The sequence below is a fragment of the Aulonocara sp. 'chitande type north' Nkhata Bay genome, linkage group LG12 (genome assembly GCF_057382095.1).
Source record: "Aulonocara sp. 'chitande type north' Nkhata Bay isolate Kocher_YH1m ecotype deep benthic linkage group LG12, A_spYH_male_GT1.1, whole genome shotgun sequence".
Classification (NCBI taxonomy): Eukaryota; Metazoa; Chordata; class Actinopteri; order Cichliformes; family Cichlidae; genus Aulonocara; species Aulonocara sp. 'chitande type north' Nkhata Bay.
Window position 1 is genome coordinate 37,871,623 of NC_141355.1, and position 14,984 is coordinate 37,886,606.

General features: G+C 38.9%; 2 protein-coding genes and 1 non-coding gene across 4 annotated transcripts in view; 2 read left to right on the top strand and 1 right to left on the bottom strand.

The window, feature by feature from the left end:
* Nucleotides 1-1,431: 1,431 nt before the first annotated feature.
* On the bottom strand, nt 1,432-1,503 carry trnap-ugg (transfer RNA proline (anticodon UGG)). The gene has a single exon. It is a non-coding gene; the product is annotated as a tRNA-Pro (tRNA).
* Nucleotides 1,504-2,108: 605 nt separating this feature from the next.
* Nucleotides 2,109-11,148, top strand: LOC147318053 (STAM-binding protein-like A). The gene is made up of 10 exons (XM_086315506.1): nt 2,109-2,254; nt 4,277-4,501; nt 4,624-4,699; nt 4,801-4,896; nt 5,567-5,957; nt 6,170-6,294; nt 6,716-6,853; nt 7,819-7,931; nt 8,090-8,189; nt 10,216-11,148. Exons 2-10 carry the CDS (start codon nt 4,299-4,301, stop codon nt 10,270-10,272), a joined length of 1,299 nt encoding a protein of 432 aa, XP_086171632.1. The 5' UTR covers nt 2,109-2,254; nt 4,277-4,298; the 3' UTR covers nt 10,273-11,148.
* A 1,537-nt stretch (nt 11,149-12,685) lies between these two features.
* Nucleotides 12,686-14,984, top strand: part of ppil2 (peptidylprolyl isomerase (cyclophilin)-like 2) — a 45,808-nt gene continuing 43,509 nt past the window's right edge. For both annotated transcript variants that reach the window (XM_086315508.1, XM_086315507.1), the window contains exons 1-4: nt 12,686-12,858; nt 13,043-13,092; nt 13,586-13,631; nt 14,916-14,978. In XM_086315508.1, the coding sequence (XP_086171634.1) occupies nt 12,827-12,858; nt 13,043-13,092; nt 13,586-13,631; nt 14,916-14,978 (191 nt within the window). In that variant the 5' untranslated portion in view covers nt 12,686-12,826. The remainder of the gene's footprint in view (nt 12,859-13,042; nt 13,093-13,585; nt 13,632-14,915; nt 14,979-14,984) is intronic.

Below are 14,984 nucleotides of genomic sequence, written 5' to 3' on the forward strand. Positions count from 1 at the left end.
TTTTACTTTTTTTTATTTTTACCTAACATTAGTTTAACTAATGTTTTGTGATATTCTATTTTACTTCATCATTCTACATATTATATATTCTCAAGATGATCCCACACTACCTGAATTATAATTAAAAGGATCAAAAAAGGATTGTTATGGGTTGTTTATTGTTGAACAAAAAGTGAGGTAGTTGACTATTCACTAATGTTGAGGTCATCATTATTGAACATTGGCTAGCCCGGTCCATGCTCCTCTGTGTGTTTTTCTATCCAAGTATGCTTTTTCTGCATTGCCAGTCTGTTTGGGATCAGTCTGTGAAAAATAAACCTTCTGCCAGTCAGACACCCTCCAAATTACATTCCCTCATAGTATTTATCTGTGTCCATATTTCTGTCATTTTTGATAAGATAAGGTCTTTGATAAGATCTTGGCAATCGCCATGAAGTGCAAAGCCATCAACATGCTTCCACTGTGTTTTACAGAGGGCTTTACACATTCACCGCCGTACCCGATTCCCTTTCTGCCTGCTGTAGATAGGATTTTCAGGCCTGCCACATCTTTCATCCCCAACTTTTTTTTTCCTCAGAAAAGAAATACACCCTAATTTCAGATGCTTTGGGGGTCACTTTATTTGTGCAGAAATACTATTTCATGCCTGTCAAACTCTGTTGTCTTTGTCTCTCTTTTTTAAGAGTAAACTAAATTACAAATTGTAGGTTTTTGAGATAGACATGCCCAAAAATGCTTGTTGTATTTTATGCATAGAAAGAAGAAATTGCAAAGAAGAAATTTGATAGACCTGCAGAAACCCAAAAAAACCACTTTGCCAACTTATATGAAAGTCTGGCACCTTGGAAGCAAAATATTTTAAAAATGAGAAGTAGGTCAACAAGCTATTTATCCATTAGTGGCAACTGACCAATGATTTAAAACGTTCATGTGTTGCTAAACAATATTGTTAAATATCTTAAACCTTTAAAAAAAACTAGCAGAAATGAATTTAATATAATAAAATAAATACAGGTCATGATATAAAATATGCCAAAGCAAACAAATATGTTATTATGGTAAGAACTCTACAAAAGAAGGAGTGGATGGATTTATTTTCCAAATTTATTTGTCATTTAATTTTTGGTTTAAATTCCCAATTTCATCCTTAAATGTTCAATTAAAATAATGAAGTAAACTGTGATCACAAAAAGGAATTCAAAATAAATGTGTTGTTCCATCCCTACCGTGTAATTCAGAACATTTCATGTGAATTCTATTTACGATTATATAATTAATAAACCCACAAAGTACCCTAAAGACACGCAGATAAGCCTAGATAAGTGAGAACTCATTTGCATAAAGTGCGCTACATCAATGAATGTGCATACTTTTTTTTTTACTGCCCAAGCGCCCACGATCTCATACAGTCCGTAAACATTAACAAATAAAGGGCTCGTCCGGGATTTGAACCCGGGACCTCTCGCACCCAAAGCGAGAATCATACCCCTAGACCAACGAGCCATGCTGCTTCGTGGAACATCGTCCATCATATTCGAACGAGCTAGGCTAATTGCTGGTTACACTGTTAATATACAGTATATTCATTATTGAGCACAGTAATCAAGGTCTCGACATTTTGATGCCAGACTGCACGAGTAACCACGTCGCTCTCTCTCAGGATACCGTGGTTTGATTGGTTGGTGCCTGGGCTGATGGATGACGTCACCCCATTCAGCCTGAAACGCATCCGCTGTTCTGGACCAGCCGTTTCAAATGCATATCACTAAGCAAGGGAAAGTACCAGAGCACAAGGCCACCTGGGGAAGGACAGCGCATGCGTGTGTAAAGTACGAGGCGAACTGTCCAATGAAATGCTAGAAAATGTTTTTATATAGGAAAAGCTTGAAAACACATGAAGTCAATAGCTACACAAACAAATAGCAAAAGACTGCAAAATGACCATCAAACACTTAAAATAAATCAAATTTTTGTCTGAAAATTTTCACCTTTAAAAACCAGATCAGTGTATATATATTTAAACACAACACAAAGCCCATATCCATGCGAAAGAAACTAAATTACAGGGATACTTCTGCGCTTGCGTGAGGATTAGTCGGGCGGAAGTTGCTTTGATTGCGGAAGTGTACAGATGCTGTTGGTTGTAGGCGCAGCTTACTAACAATTAGCCTTGGGGCCGTAATTTGACCGTGTTTATTATCCACTTGTATGTAGTTCTGTGGGAGCTTCGGGTTCAGGTTCACGGCTCGATCAGGTAAGAAGGATGATGGAATTTGTACGGAGGTGGAGAGCTTTTTACCCGTTTATTAGAGGCTAACTTAGCACAGGCTAACGCGACGTTTTTAAAGAGCTCGATCAGTTCAGTGACAGGGATACAGGGATCGATGGGAAAATATAGTGACACACAGGGAGTGTCGTGAAGTTTTTAAAGGAGGTGAAAGCAACCCTGAAGGTTAAATAGGCCATGACCGAGCTGGCAAATTGTTTGGATAAAAAACGAAGTCTGGCACGACATATTTGTAATTTACCCGTTTCTATAAAGATCACACTGACTGTAAACATAAAAGTTACTGTCACTGTGGTTTTTACGTTTTACTTTCTCAAATACTCTGTCAATAAATTTTCTAAGGAATTTATTCACGTCAAGCACCTTATTCGTGTTTTTATTGCAGGTTAATTTTGATATTATATAGTTATATAGACTTAAAATACACAGTCATGTTGAGAAATCTAATTTTTACCCGCATTTGATGACTGAATACTTCTGAAGTTCTTGAGGGTTTATCTCAACTATAAAATTTAGTATCACACGCTGCCAACCCCAGCTGTGGTTGTGTCATCTCTTTGGCCTGTTTTAATTCTGTGTGAGTCTACAATAAGGGTAGATTACTGGATAATCATGTTAAAAGGTTTAAGGTTTCTCTAGGCTTTCTTGCTTAGAAGAAGAGTATTGGAGCCAAATGAAAAATAACACCTTTTTAAATACATAATATCTTTAAGCCGTTTTTATAATTAGGCTTACAGACACTTATCCATAAAGCAAATTTTGTTTACCAAAAATACCATCACGGGTAGTCACTTCCTACAGGCCTATTCTGAGTCTACAAAACAAGTTTCAATATTTTATGCAGATATCAGTGTTGTAATTGGTAATAAAGTTTAGTTTTTCTCCATGAATATCTCCTTAGTTTTATGTTCATCATCTACTTTATGTGGGCAACATAAATAATTTAGACTTAACAAAGCAGTGACTAAATATGTGTTACATAATATTACGAACTTGTTATATAGACCATATATAATATAGTCTATATATACACACACAATTGTATTGTTTTTTTTTGGGGGGGGGGGGGGGGGTTGGGCGGGGGGGGGGGGGACAAGACTGTTTGTGCAGCTGTGTATGTTAGAAAGAAAACGGTAGATAGCACTGGACAACATGAACCACAAGTACCACCCCTCCGCTGCTTTTATCAGCGCCACACCTCTTGAGCTAAACTGTTAAGAAGTGGCCGCCTCTTTACACACTGTGTTTCTGTGCCTTCTAGCCAAGAAGCCATCATGGGAGAATCAATAGCAGCCTCCCAGCAGTTTTTTTTTCCCTAAATATATTCAGCAGCCAGTGATTTTTAGACTGAGTTGTGGCCTTGATACTGAGGACACACTGCCTCTTTGTGCTAGCGTATACGAGAGTCTGTGTTTCCTACATACTTACTGAATTAATTAACTTAAAATATACTCTATATACGCATAGTTTCCAGTGATGTCATTGTGAATTCCTAATAGAGTCATTTGTTAAAAACTCCAGCTGGATATGCCTTAATTTTTTTTTTTCAAGATTCCTTCTTGCTGTTAACTTCTAATAAAATGTACATTTCCTTAGGACTCATGAAGGTTGTAAAGAGTTCTGAAAGCAGATGAAGCAGTGTCTGACATAAAAACTGTGAAACAAATGTGCAGCATTTTAGAGGTTTAAAGGGGGCCAACTAAATGTTCTCTTATTTATTCCCCACTCTAGTTAGCTCTATAGTTTTGTTTTTTACCTGCTTAGACTTTCCAATTCCTGTTTGAGAATGAAAGTCTGACTCTGCACAGTCTTTGAATAATTGTGTTAAATTGTCTTTTTCTCAGTATTAACCAAAATAATCATGTTTAGTTTTACCTCCAAGTCAGAATTCAGATTGACGGTGTGTTCAAAGGCTCTCGGATGTTTAAACCCGGCGTTATGAATCCACTGTTGGCTTAAAGGCACCACTGAGTCAGCCTGTTTCTCCAGTCTTACAGGTTGAGCCATCGTGATGGCCGATCACACTGATGTCAGCCTGCAGCCGGAGGAGCGCGTCCGCGCCCTGACCAAGAAGGGCAGCTCGGTGGAGATTAATGACGACATGCCCCCACGCCGCTACTTCCGCTCAGGCATGGAGATGATCCGCATGGCTAACATCTACACGGAGGAGGGCAACATCGAGCATGCCTTTGTCCTTTACAATAAATATATTACGTGAGTGTCTTTTCACATTTCTGTCCGCATTGACTGAAGTAAGCTGAAGGAGTTTACGTAAAGACCTCTCTTAAGAGTTTTCTGACCTTTATGGGTCTTGATATTTTTTTCCCCCTCCTAAGGCTCTTTATAGAAAAACTTCCCAAGCATCGGGATTATAAGACAGCCAACATTCCTGAGAAAAAGGACACACTAAAGGTCGTCATCCAGTTTTATTTTGTTTGTTTTTTTGCATTACTAATTGTTTTCAAGGAAAGTTGGACACTTACTTCACTTACTTCATTCTGATTAATCTACAGAAACTGAAGGATGTTGCGTTTCCTCAGGCTGAGATTCTCAAAAAGGCTCTACTGAAAAGATTTGAACAGGAATATGCTCAATATCTTGTCAAAAAGGTGAGCTGAGACACTCTTTTGTGAATTTACACCCTTGCATCACATTGCTGCATTAACCTCCTAAGACCCGAACTCTTTCATGGCATGCATTTTTAAATTCTCTTTGCTATTTGGGCTGTTTGGGACCTGATGAATGTAAAAACAAAGAATTTCCAGATTTTTTTTTTTTTTACCTGATTTTATCTCTGACAAAAATAAGATTGACATATGAGGACATTTGTTTTAAATTTCAGTAGAACATTTGCAGTATAATGTCCTCGTTAGTGGTTATCAGGCCCTTGTAGAGTAAAATTTTTTATTTTGGTCTAGACATCCCAAAATGTGATGTCCACATATGTGGACGCCAGGTCCGAGGAGGTTAAGTCACACTGGAAAGGTTTAAGAGATTTGAAGTAATTAAATAAAAACCAATTTACATTTAAAGTCCATAAGCAGGTGAATCATTAACAAGCCCCACAGTAACCTCATATCACAGTTCATTAATATGCACCTAAGCTGACCTTGAATAGTCAATCAGTAGCAGTTCATGTGCCACACTAACTGTTCTACAGCAAACTTGTTTCATCATCAAAAAGATCAATACATTTAATGTTGCTGTTTAAAAAAGGGCCAAAAAGAGAAACCACGGCTGAAACTAAGCCAGTATGTGATGTGTTTGCTACATTCTCAGAAAGAGGAGGAGGAGGTGTTGGCGCGGCAGCAGTCCAAGCAGCGAGCGCTGGACGCAGAGCGGGAACGTGTGGCTGAGATGCAGCGGCGGCAGCGGGAGCAGGAGCAGTTCAGTGCCTTTGAGGAGATGATCCGCCGCCAAGAGTTGGAGAAGGAGCGCCAACGAGTGCTTCTGGAGTTTGCCACTCCGGCTGAGCCTTCCTCTGACACACCCCTCATCCCAGGCATCCAGGGCCCCCCGTTAGTCTCCCCTACCTTTCCTCAGATCCCAGGTGAACTGTCCAACCACCAACATAACCGCCCTCCCACATCCATCGGCACACCCACCACCGGCCCGCCCAGCTTTGACCGCTCACTCAAGCCGGGGTCTCTGGTCAGCCCGGGGAATAACAGTGAGTTCATTCTTTTGTGTCACGGTGGGCTGGCCTTCACAGGATTTAAAGCGCTGCCCTGCTCCTGGGTGAAAGTATTTATTCCTCTGAGCTGATTTCTTTCCCCCCCGACCTACTTAATTTCGTTTGTTTGTTTGTTTGCACCATGACTTGTTTCAGAATCTCACAAGAGTCTAACTTTCCCATTCAGCTTTTGTGTATGGTCTCTGCAGATACAATGGTGGATGCCCTTCGGCAGTTGGCTGTTCCCGCTGAGTTGTGCCGGAGCTTTCTGAGGTTGGCTGAGGCCAACACAAGCAGAGCTGTAGAAACTTGTGGCATCCTATGTGGCAAACTGGTAAGAAGCTGGAACAGTGTAGCTATGCTGGAGCGATAGGTTGCTTTTATGCAGCCCTTGAGCCCAGAGGTGCTAAATGTTGTGTCAATAATTCTGAGACTGTGAACATTTTATGAATGTGGATTTTAAATTAAACAACAGTTGATGTCCCTCTTCAGAGGTGTAGAAGATAATTTGACTCTTATCTCATTGCTCTTTGGCTACTCTGCCCATTGTTTACATTATATCATTTGCTGGTGGGGTTAACTTCAAGCTCTTTCCACTTTTCTATGAGCATGACTGAGCGTTTTTGCTAGCAGCTCTGTAAGTGCTCAGTGTTAATTTTGTGCAGGCAGTGCCCTTGGGTAGCACTTTGGCAGACAGCAGGACATGCATAATTTAAATGAGTATAAAAGCAAGACGCTTTTTGTGTTTGGTCCAGACCAGAAATGCGTTTACTGTGACCCACGTCATCGTACCAAAGCAGTGCGGCGGACCGGACTATTGTGACACGGAAAACGAGGAGGAACTCTTCCTCATGCAGGACCAGTATGATCTCATCACACTCGGCTGGATACATGTGAGTAAAAGATGGGCAGGTTGGCGTCAGTGCTGACGAATAATCAGAGTCACCCACACCAATCAGCTTAGCTTATAAACTTTATTCAAAGAATAGATTAAAACATTACTCACTGAAATTTTAAAACAAGAGCATGTCAGAAGAGAAAAATATAAATGTGTGTAAATTATAGGAGTAAAATCAGGCATAGATGATAAATAAGACGATAACCAGAAGATAAAGACGTCACCAAAGCCACCCTGTAAAATGTCTTAAAAAGGAGGTCACTGATTCATAGTGAGGTAATCCTCTGTGTCTGATTTCACACTAAAATAGATTTTCCTCATGTGTTCACGAGGGCTGAGGGGAAAAAGTATCGTAATATTTTGTGTGGTGATATTGTATTAATACAACAACACCAAATATTAGCATTGTATTAAATAAATTAAAATACTATATGAATACTACAAATAAGAGCGCTCACCTCATACTGAGATTCTTCTTAACTCAGAGCAAACCAATGGCTCAGTCACACGAGTAAAGATGTAACTGCAACCTCATTGCATCTACAAAAACATTCTGAAAATAGCGACAAGAACAGGAAGAAGCAACGCTCAAATATGAAGCTAAAATTGAGGACTGTTTAATGGAGGCTGTCAAAAACTGTCTAAACAGAGGGATTAGAAACCACCCATCACATTCTTCAGTAATGAATCGTACTTTAATGCTGCTTAACTGTGTGGAACCTCGTATCAACCAAAGTGGCGAGTAGGTACTAAAACCTGCCGCCTAATGTAAAACTGTTCACTGATTGGTTTTGAGTTTGTATTAGTTCACGTGTATAGTTAAACTTTTTTTTTAGACATTCTGACCTGCATAAACTACAGTTTGGTTCACAAGAATAAGTCCTCATGGCTACCACTGGTCCTGTTCTGCTGTGTGATGAGCACTGAAGTAAACTGAGGTCTGCCCTCTGTGTTTCCCAGACTCACCCCACACAGACAGCCTTCTTGTCCAGCGTAGACCTCCACACGCACTGCTCCTACCAGATCATGCTGCCAGAGGCCATCGCTATAGTCTGCTCGCCTAAATTCAACGAGTGAGTTGGAGAACTCAGTGTCCTGTCTTTACAGACTATGGGATGTTGTTTTTTTTTTTTTTTTGTCTTTTTCTGTGATCTAACTGTGTGTGCGTGTGTGTGCGTGCGTGTGTGTGCGTGTGTGTGCGTGTGTGTGTGTGTGTGTGTGTGTTTCTCAGAATTGGCTACTTCAGACTGACAGATCGGGGAACAGATGAGATTTCCACATGTAAACAGAAAGGGTTTCATCCTCACAGCAAAGAGCCACCTCTATTTACAGTAAGTATATCTGTGCTGTGAAGTCATAGATGCAGTGTTGTCGCAAATGGACAGAATTTGTATCGCTAAAGAAAACGATGCAATTTCTGGGGATATTGAAGTTGTATAGATGATTTAGGATTATAAAAACAAATTTAACTGCAAGTGGCACAAAAAAAGAAAAACACGCTGTTATTTTGAAAAATCTACCACTAAAGCATCCTATAATTAACTGGTGGCTTTTATTGAAAACATCTTCTGTGCATCCAGATTAATTTCTATAACTCCTATAACTGGAGTTACATTTTATTTTGAAAATCCCAAAGTGTTTAAACAGGATTACAATTTCCAGTAACTAACTGGAGTCTTTTATTTTTTGAAGGATTGTTAATAATGATGTAAAAATAATCTCATCTTGACAGACTGAGTGACTGAGCCTCACGACTTCCCCTGGAAACTTATTTTACTTGCCTCTAACCAGCCAGTTAGAACAAGGAAAAGTATTGGCCTCCCACCAAATCACTATTAAAGTGATTTCAGTGTCGCAGTAAAACCTCAAGTCTTACTAAAGCTGTAGTGGGATTGCATCATCATCATCTGCTGTTTGGTGGTCAGGAAACTGAGTCTTTTTCCTGTCTTGGCGTTCCAATAAAGTCAGCCATGTTTAACATTATTTGAAGTTTTCAAAGTCTGCGCTCTCTCCATGCTGTGCCCACATTCTGCCAGATCTTTTTTTTTATTTTTTAAAGCTCTTTTATCTTTATTTAGAACAAACTACTCCACACAAAACTGCAGGTGCGGCCAAAAGCTCCTTCCTTGTTTCTGCTCCAGTTTTTCTGCTTGTAAATTTCCACCATGTGCATGATGGGAAATAACCTCAAAAGGAATCCAACTGTAGTCTTGCAAAAAGTAAACATGTTTATAACGTATGACTAAAAATTCTCACATGCCTGGTTTTTTTTTTTTACGTGCCAGGGTGGTATGGAGGTAGATGCAACACTCCAGAATAAAGATCTTGTTTCCCGCAGCTGTAGAGTACAGTTTATCTTCCCTACAGATACGTAGATGTACTGTGCACAGTTTTCTGTGGAAAGTCATATATGATTTTTGGCACGGGCAGGGCTTATTGCCAAAAAAGTGCAGATGAAGTGATGACCCAGGGTTCAGTGTAGCTTTTTCTTTCTTCCTTATGTGAGATATTTGGGTCACTTTTAAAAGGTTAGTTAACTCAAAGAGTACTCAAATCTACTCAATAGGAGGCGTTTTCTTATATTTACTGCAGTATCTCAGTCAGATTAAAGGTTCATAGAGAAAAATTAAACATCTTAAATAGATTTGATTATTACTTTTTCAATAAAATAACTTAAATGTTTTAATAGTTAACACATTTCTCTAACATGTGAAGAATCCCAGCATCCAAACAAGGAGGAGACACAAATCCAGCCTCAGGGAGTCACAAGCTTAGTGTCCTCACAATGGCCGTCCCAAAGGCGGATAGATGGGAGGGTTGCATCAGGAAAGCCATCCAGTTTTAACTCCGTACTAATCTGTGGGCTGGATAACTTTCATCAGATCGAACTACCTAAAGCTTCCTGAGAATTGCTTTTTTATTTATTTCATCAGTAATGAAAAACTGCATGTATAGAATCAAATCTGTTTAAAAAAACAAAAGCTTGAGAAACTGATTCTTTTTGTCCCAAAATAGAATTTAAAAGGATTTTTCCACAAGTTATTTGTGTGCAAACGTGTGATATTACAGCTTTATGAATGGCTCACTGTCCACATCGTTGGCCAACAGCATGCTAATTAATGTTAAGAGAGCGTAAACCAGGAAATAAATATTTCAAAAGTACTGTGCTATAATCACAAGGAGACGTATATCTGCCTCCACATGAAACGTCTGCTGCGATTCCCAGTCCAGCTCTTGTTTGGCTCTGCTTGGGGGGAGGAGGGATGGGAATGGGGTACGGTACTCTTCCTGGAGTACCGTACCCCAGAGTGGCTAACTGTTTGAGCATGTAACTGAAATGTGTTTCTCCTTTTTCAGCACGCCGGACATGTCACCATCACTGATGGCACCGTGTCCATGATGGATTTGCGGTGATCTCTTTCCTTTGTTTCACCAAAACACTCACAGACTGTTTCATCAAGCTGGGGAAAAAAAACACTCATTTTTATTTTCAGGGCGGTTCTGAGCAGATGCTGGCCGCGAGTTTACCATAATTATGGACCTCGGTTGTTCTCAATAAGAACAACGCTGCAAACGTTTTTCTTTTTATGTTTTTTGTTCTGTTAAGAAGATATTCCACATATTGTTGCACTTTCCAAACAAGCAACCAGCTGAAGGACTTGTTCTTGGGGCCTTTTGTTTCTGTCAGTGTGCGGTGTACTTCTTTCCTTTTGTCATTAATAAAGATGTTCGTTCATCAGTGAGAGACGCACGTCTGGTAACCCAAACCTTTCTTGCACCATCGTCACATTTTGGTTTCTGCCTGAAGGATAAAGTGCCAAGGATGAGAACATAAACTTGTTTTTGAGTTTTTCAGTCTGCAACATGAAGTCCAGTGTGGAGTATATAATTTATTCTTTGTTCTTTTAAATGAGTGATGAGAGAAGTGAAAGCAAGTTGTAACTCAGGTATGCAGGCGGTGCTTGTGTTGCTGCGCTGTATTCTATTTTTATACCCCATCACTCCAGATCATCCTCTACCGTTAAAGGTGTCTGTGTGAAGTTTAAAAATGTCCTTATTGTTTCTTGGATAAGGGATTGGTCGAGCTTTATCATGTGTTCATGCTTCAGAGGACAAGTGTGCAATCTGAATGTACCTGAATGCTCCACATTACAACATTTTACTAACCACCCGGCCCTGGATCATGCCTCTGTAACCAGTTTTGTTTGCTCCCTTCTCTTGTTAGAAGAGGTCAATGATTAGCCATAATTACGAATTAATTGCCAAGAAAAGAATAAACTTGTAGATGAATTTATCCTGTATTGTCTTGTTATGTTTGTACACTGAGAAATAATGTCAGAAATAAGAGATGCAGCTACACAGATTGGAAGAGGAAAAAGAAGATGAAGACAAATACGTGTCCAAAGCTCGGACGGGACGGTTCTGGACGATTCAACAGATTTGTAATGAAGGAAATTGATCATTTTACATAAGTGAGCCTGTAGTTTGCGAAAACGCAGCCAGTTTGGTAAGTTCAGTGATATGAAGGATTCCACTAAGAAGAACACAAAATAGTGGATCAAACTCGAGCAGACCCGTGAGGAACGAATAAAATGCTTTCCAAAAGTATACAGGGTAAGTGCAGGTTTTACACGCTGTTTTTTCTGGAAACAGACCGTCGGACAAATTAGGCAGCTGAAGGACAGTTTGTGTTTTTTATGTAAACATAAACTCTTCAGTTAGAAATTGAGGATTTTGTGGATAAATCAGTTTTAAATCTGGCGTGGAGGTCACCTTATATTCCACTTTATAAAGCTGAAAACGTGTCTGATCTGTGCTTTGTAGATAGTGTTACTGTGCCAAGTGCGTAAATGCACACATAGCTTTTGTTTGGCTCCAGGTTAAGATCATTTGACGCTTGACTCTATCTTCCTTGAATCAATCTACTGGCAAACAGTTACAGTGTGCGTGGACGCAGGCAGCGGAAGTTAGTAACAACTTGTCAGCCTATTAAAAATATTGATTAAAATGTTTTGTTTTTGTGACCCTGTCTGTTTGGCTTATGGCAGCTTGAATACACTCAAATGGATGATGATGATAATAATATAATATGATATAATAATAATATAATAATAATACATAATATATAATAATATATAATTTATTTATAGGCGCCTTTAAGACCCTCAGGGTCACCTTACAATAACACAAGAACAATAGCAGCAATAAAATATAATAAACATGGCAAAATAAAATGCAGACATAAGGTAAAAAAAAAAAAAAAAGCAGCAAAAAATTGATTGGTGTTTTTATCATGTATGACTATGATTTATCACATAAAAATTATGATCAACCTGTTTTGTGTAACATTTCAAGTGCTCTTATGAGCCCCAGTAGATGCTTTCTCTGCTCAACCGTAAATTCTGCTAAGTGTGTGTGCTTTGCAGTCCCCAAAAGTAAAAGAGACGAACTGCAGGCTCACAGAATGAATGAGAAAACAGTTTTTCAACTGTGACATAAAAAGACATAAAACACAAAATTGTTGATTTCAAAAATACAGTATGATACAGTATGTCTGCAGTATGAATTTGGAACTCCAAATTAGGCTGTGGTTGTCACTCTTTCATTTTATTTCAATGATGGTAAAACAAACAAACAAACAAACACTGTTTTTACATATTTCATAAAAATCCTACAATTTATCTCTACAGAGAGTCACAATACTCTATTTCTGACCGAACTACATGATTGTGTATAGCTCCTTATTTAATTGTTTCAATTCAATGCTTAAAATGTCTTTACCGGACTGTCGATAGGGGGCAGCAGAGTGCAGCTGTTACATACAGTGTGCAGTTAATCACGACGACGACGACGACAAAGAACGTAAACAGGAAGATAGGAAAGGCACACAGTGGTTATTGCGTGTTATTGTCTTAATATTTTATTTTGTGACTGAGGATATTTCTTCAGACCTGCAAAATCAGTCAAAATGGGGAAGCGACAGCACCAGAAAGACAAAATGTAAGCGTGAGCATCAAACAGCTCTGAAACGGGCTTGTTTGGCCACCGTTAGCACTTAAGAAGCTAGTAGCAAGCTAACCCACATTAGCGTATTGAGTGTTGCGTTACTAACAGTTTAAAGTGTTATCGTTAAAGTTGTATCGTTGCCTTTGTTGTCTCACCTGTGTTTTGTTTAACCCTTCAGGTACATCACATGTACAGAGTACACGAACTTTTATGGAGGGAAACGAGCAGGTGAGCTGATTTTCAGACTAACTGGTTAAAACCAGCGTCTGTGGAGACACTGTTCATGTTATTTATTTATTTTTGTCTTTGATATAAGTTTATGCAAGTTTTTGCAGCGTGCGTTCAGATTAGCCCACTAAGCTTTAACACAGGCGTGTTCAGAAGGGTTTCGCCTTTAAGGAAAATCAATATTATATGCTGTGTGCTGTTTTGGGGGCTTTAGTTTGTTTAGCTGCTTGAAATCATGTTCCTGAATTAATATTTTTTTTTTATCATTGAGTCATATTTAATTGCACGGATTACAATATCTATAGTTAGTCGTTATAAGTAATGTTATAATTGTTAAGTTTGGCTAAAGTACTGTAAATGAACCAGAGCCTCTGAAGGTAAAAAGTGCTGAGGGCTGCTGTACTTGATCGGGGGTTTGTCAGTGGTTTTTAGTCCTTAAAAATGAAACTGATTTTTACTTGTCTTACATTCTCTTTGTGTATTTACTTTCCAGAAATCCCACAAGGAAACTTCAGACGGCTTCCCTTCGACCACTGCAGGTAACAGGAGACTCGTTTATTATGAGAAGAGGCACCTTAGAAAGCGACAAAAGAGTAAAATGATAGAGGAAAAGATAAGGATGGTGGTGAAGCCTGCTGTGATGTGTTTAAAGTGTTATAGTTTGGAGATGGTGGCACTGACAAAAAGAGAGGAGGCAAAGCTGAAGATGCTAGACTGTTTTAACTAGGGGGTGAGCAGGATTTGACAGGATTAGAAATGAACACATCAGGTTAAGTGATTTGGAGACAAAGGTAGAGAGGCAAGGCTGAGATGGAGATGATTTTAAAGAAAGAGCTGTCAGGGAGAAGGAAAAGAGGAAGACCATAGAGATGTTTTCTGGATGTAGTGAAGAAGGGCATGCATGTGTGACAGAGCAGGATGATAGAGAGAGGGTAAGATGGAGTCAGATGATCATTGTGGAGACCCCTAAAGGGAGCAGCTGAAAGAAGAACATGATGATGACGAAGAAGAAGAGGCACTCTAGAAAAAAAAATTGCCAGCCAACCCATTTCTAGATTTCTGCAAATTATAAAGAGCATCTTATAATATTAAAAGAAGGATGTTTTATTATGCAGTTGTTTGGTCCACTTGGGAACAAATTGTTCTCTTAGTACTGGCAGGTGACTTATTAGGAAGGGAAGGAAAATTGAACTAATTTTAAACCCCATATATAGAATCAAATCCTGCTATGTTCAGAAACTGCTTTTTCTTGTTTGTTTGTTTTTAAGGTACGTCATAGCTTTGTTCCCATCAGTTCATACTGACAGAGTATGACCAGGTCCCCTGACAAACATCTGGTTGGGCAGTTTTTAGCTCTTGTTCCCCAAGTTGCAGCTGGAAATGTTTAAACTCAAACTCTGTTCTCCATCCCAACATTTGCACGAGTCACTTATTTCTTTTACCTTATTTGATTAGTAATTTTTTCCCTATTGTACTGTTTAGATTTTTATTTATCATTACATAATTTTATTTTTATTCACTGATTGGTGCTTTTATATTGGTGGATATTGTACTTTACAGCATATTTTATCTAACCTTACTTTTTAAACATTTTAAGTTAATTGAATTTTTCCTAATTTAATTTGAATTCCTTATGCTAGGAATGTTTTTCCGTATGTTATTTGCTTTGCTTTGTTAACTCTTGTTATGTCTTTTTATTGTTTTGTTGTCATCTGTGAATAATTTTGAGCTGTACTGATCTGCCTGAAAGATGCTATACAGACAAACTTTGGTTAATTGATGAGCTGAAGTGAGTTTGACACTTGTGCTGTGACATGTTTCAGCTTGTCCCTTCAGCCATTTGAGTATCCTGTCTGCACTGAGGAGGGAGTCGTCTTCGACCTGCTGTGAGT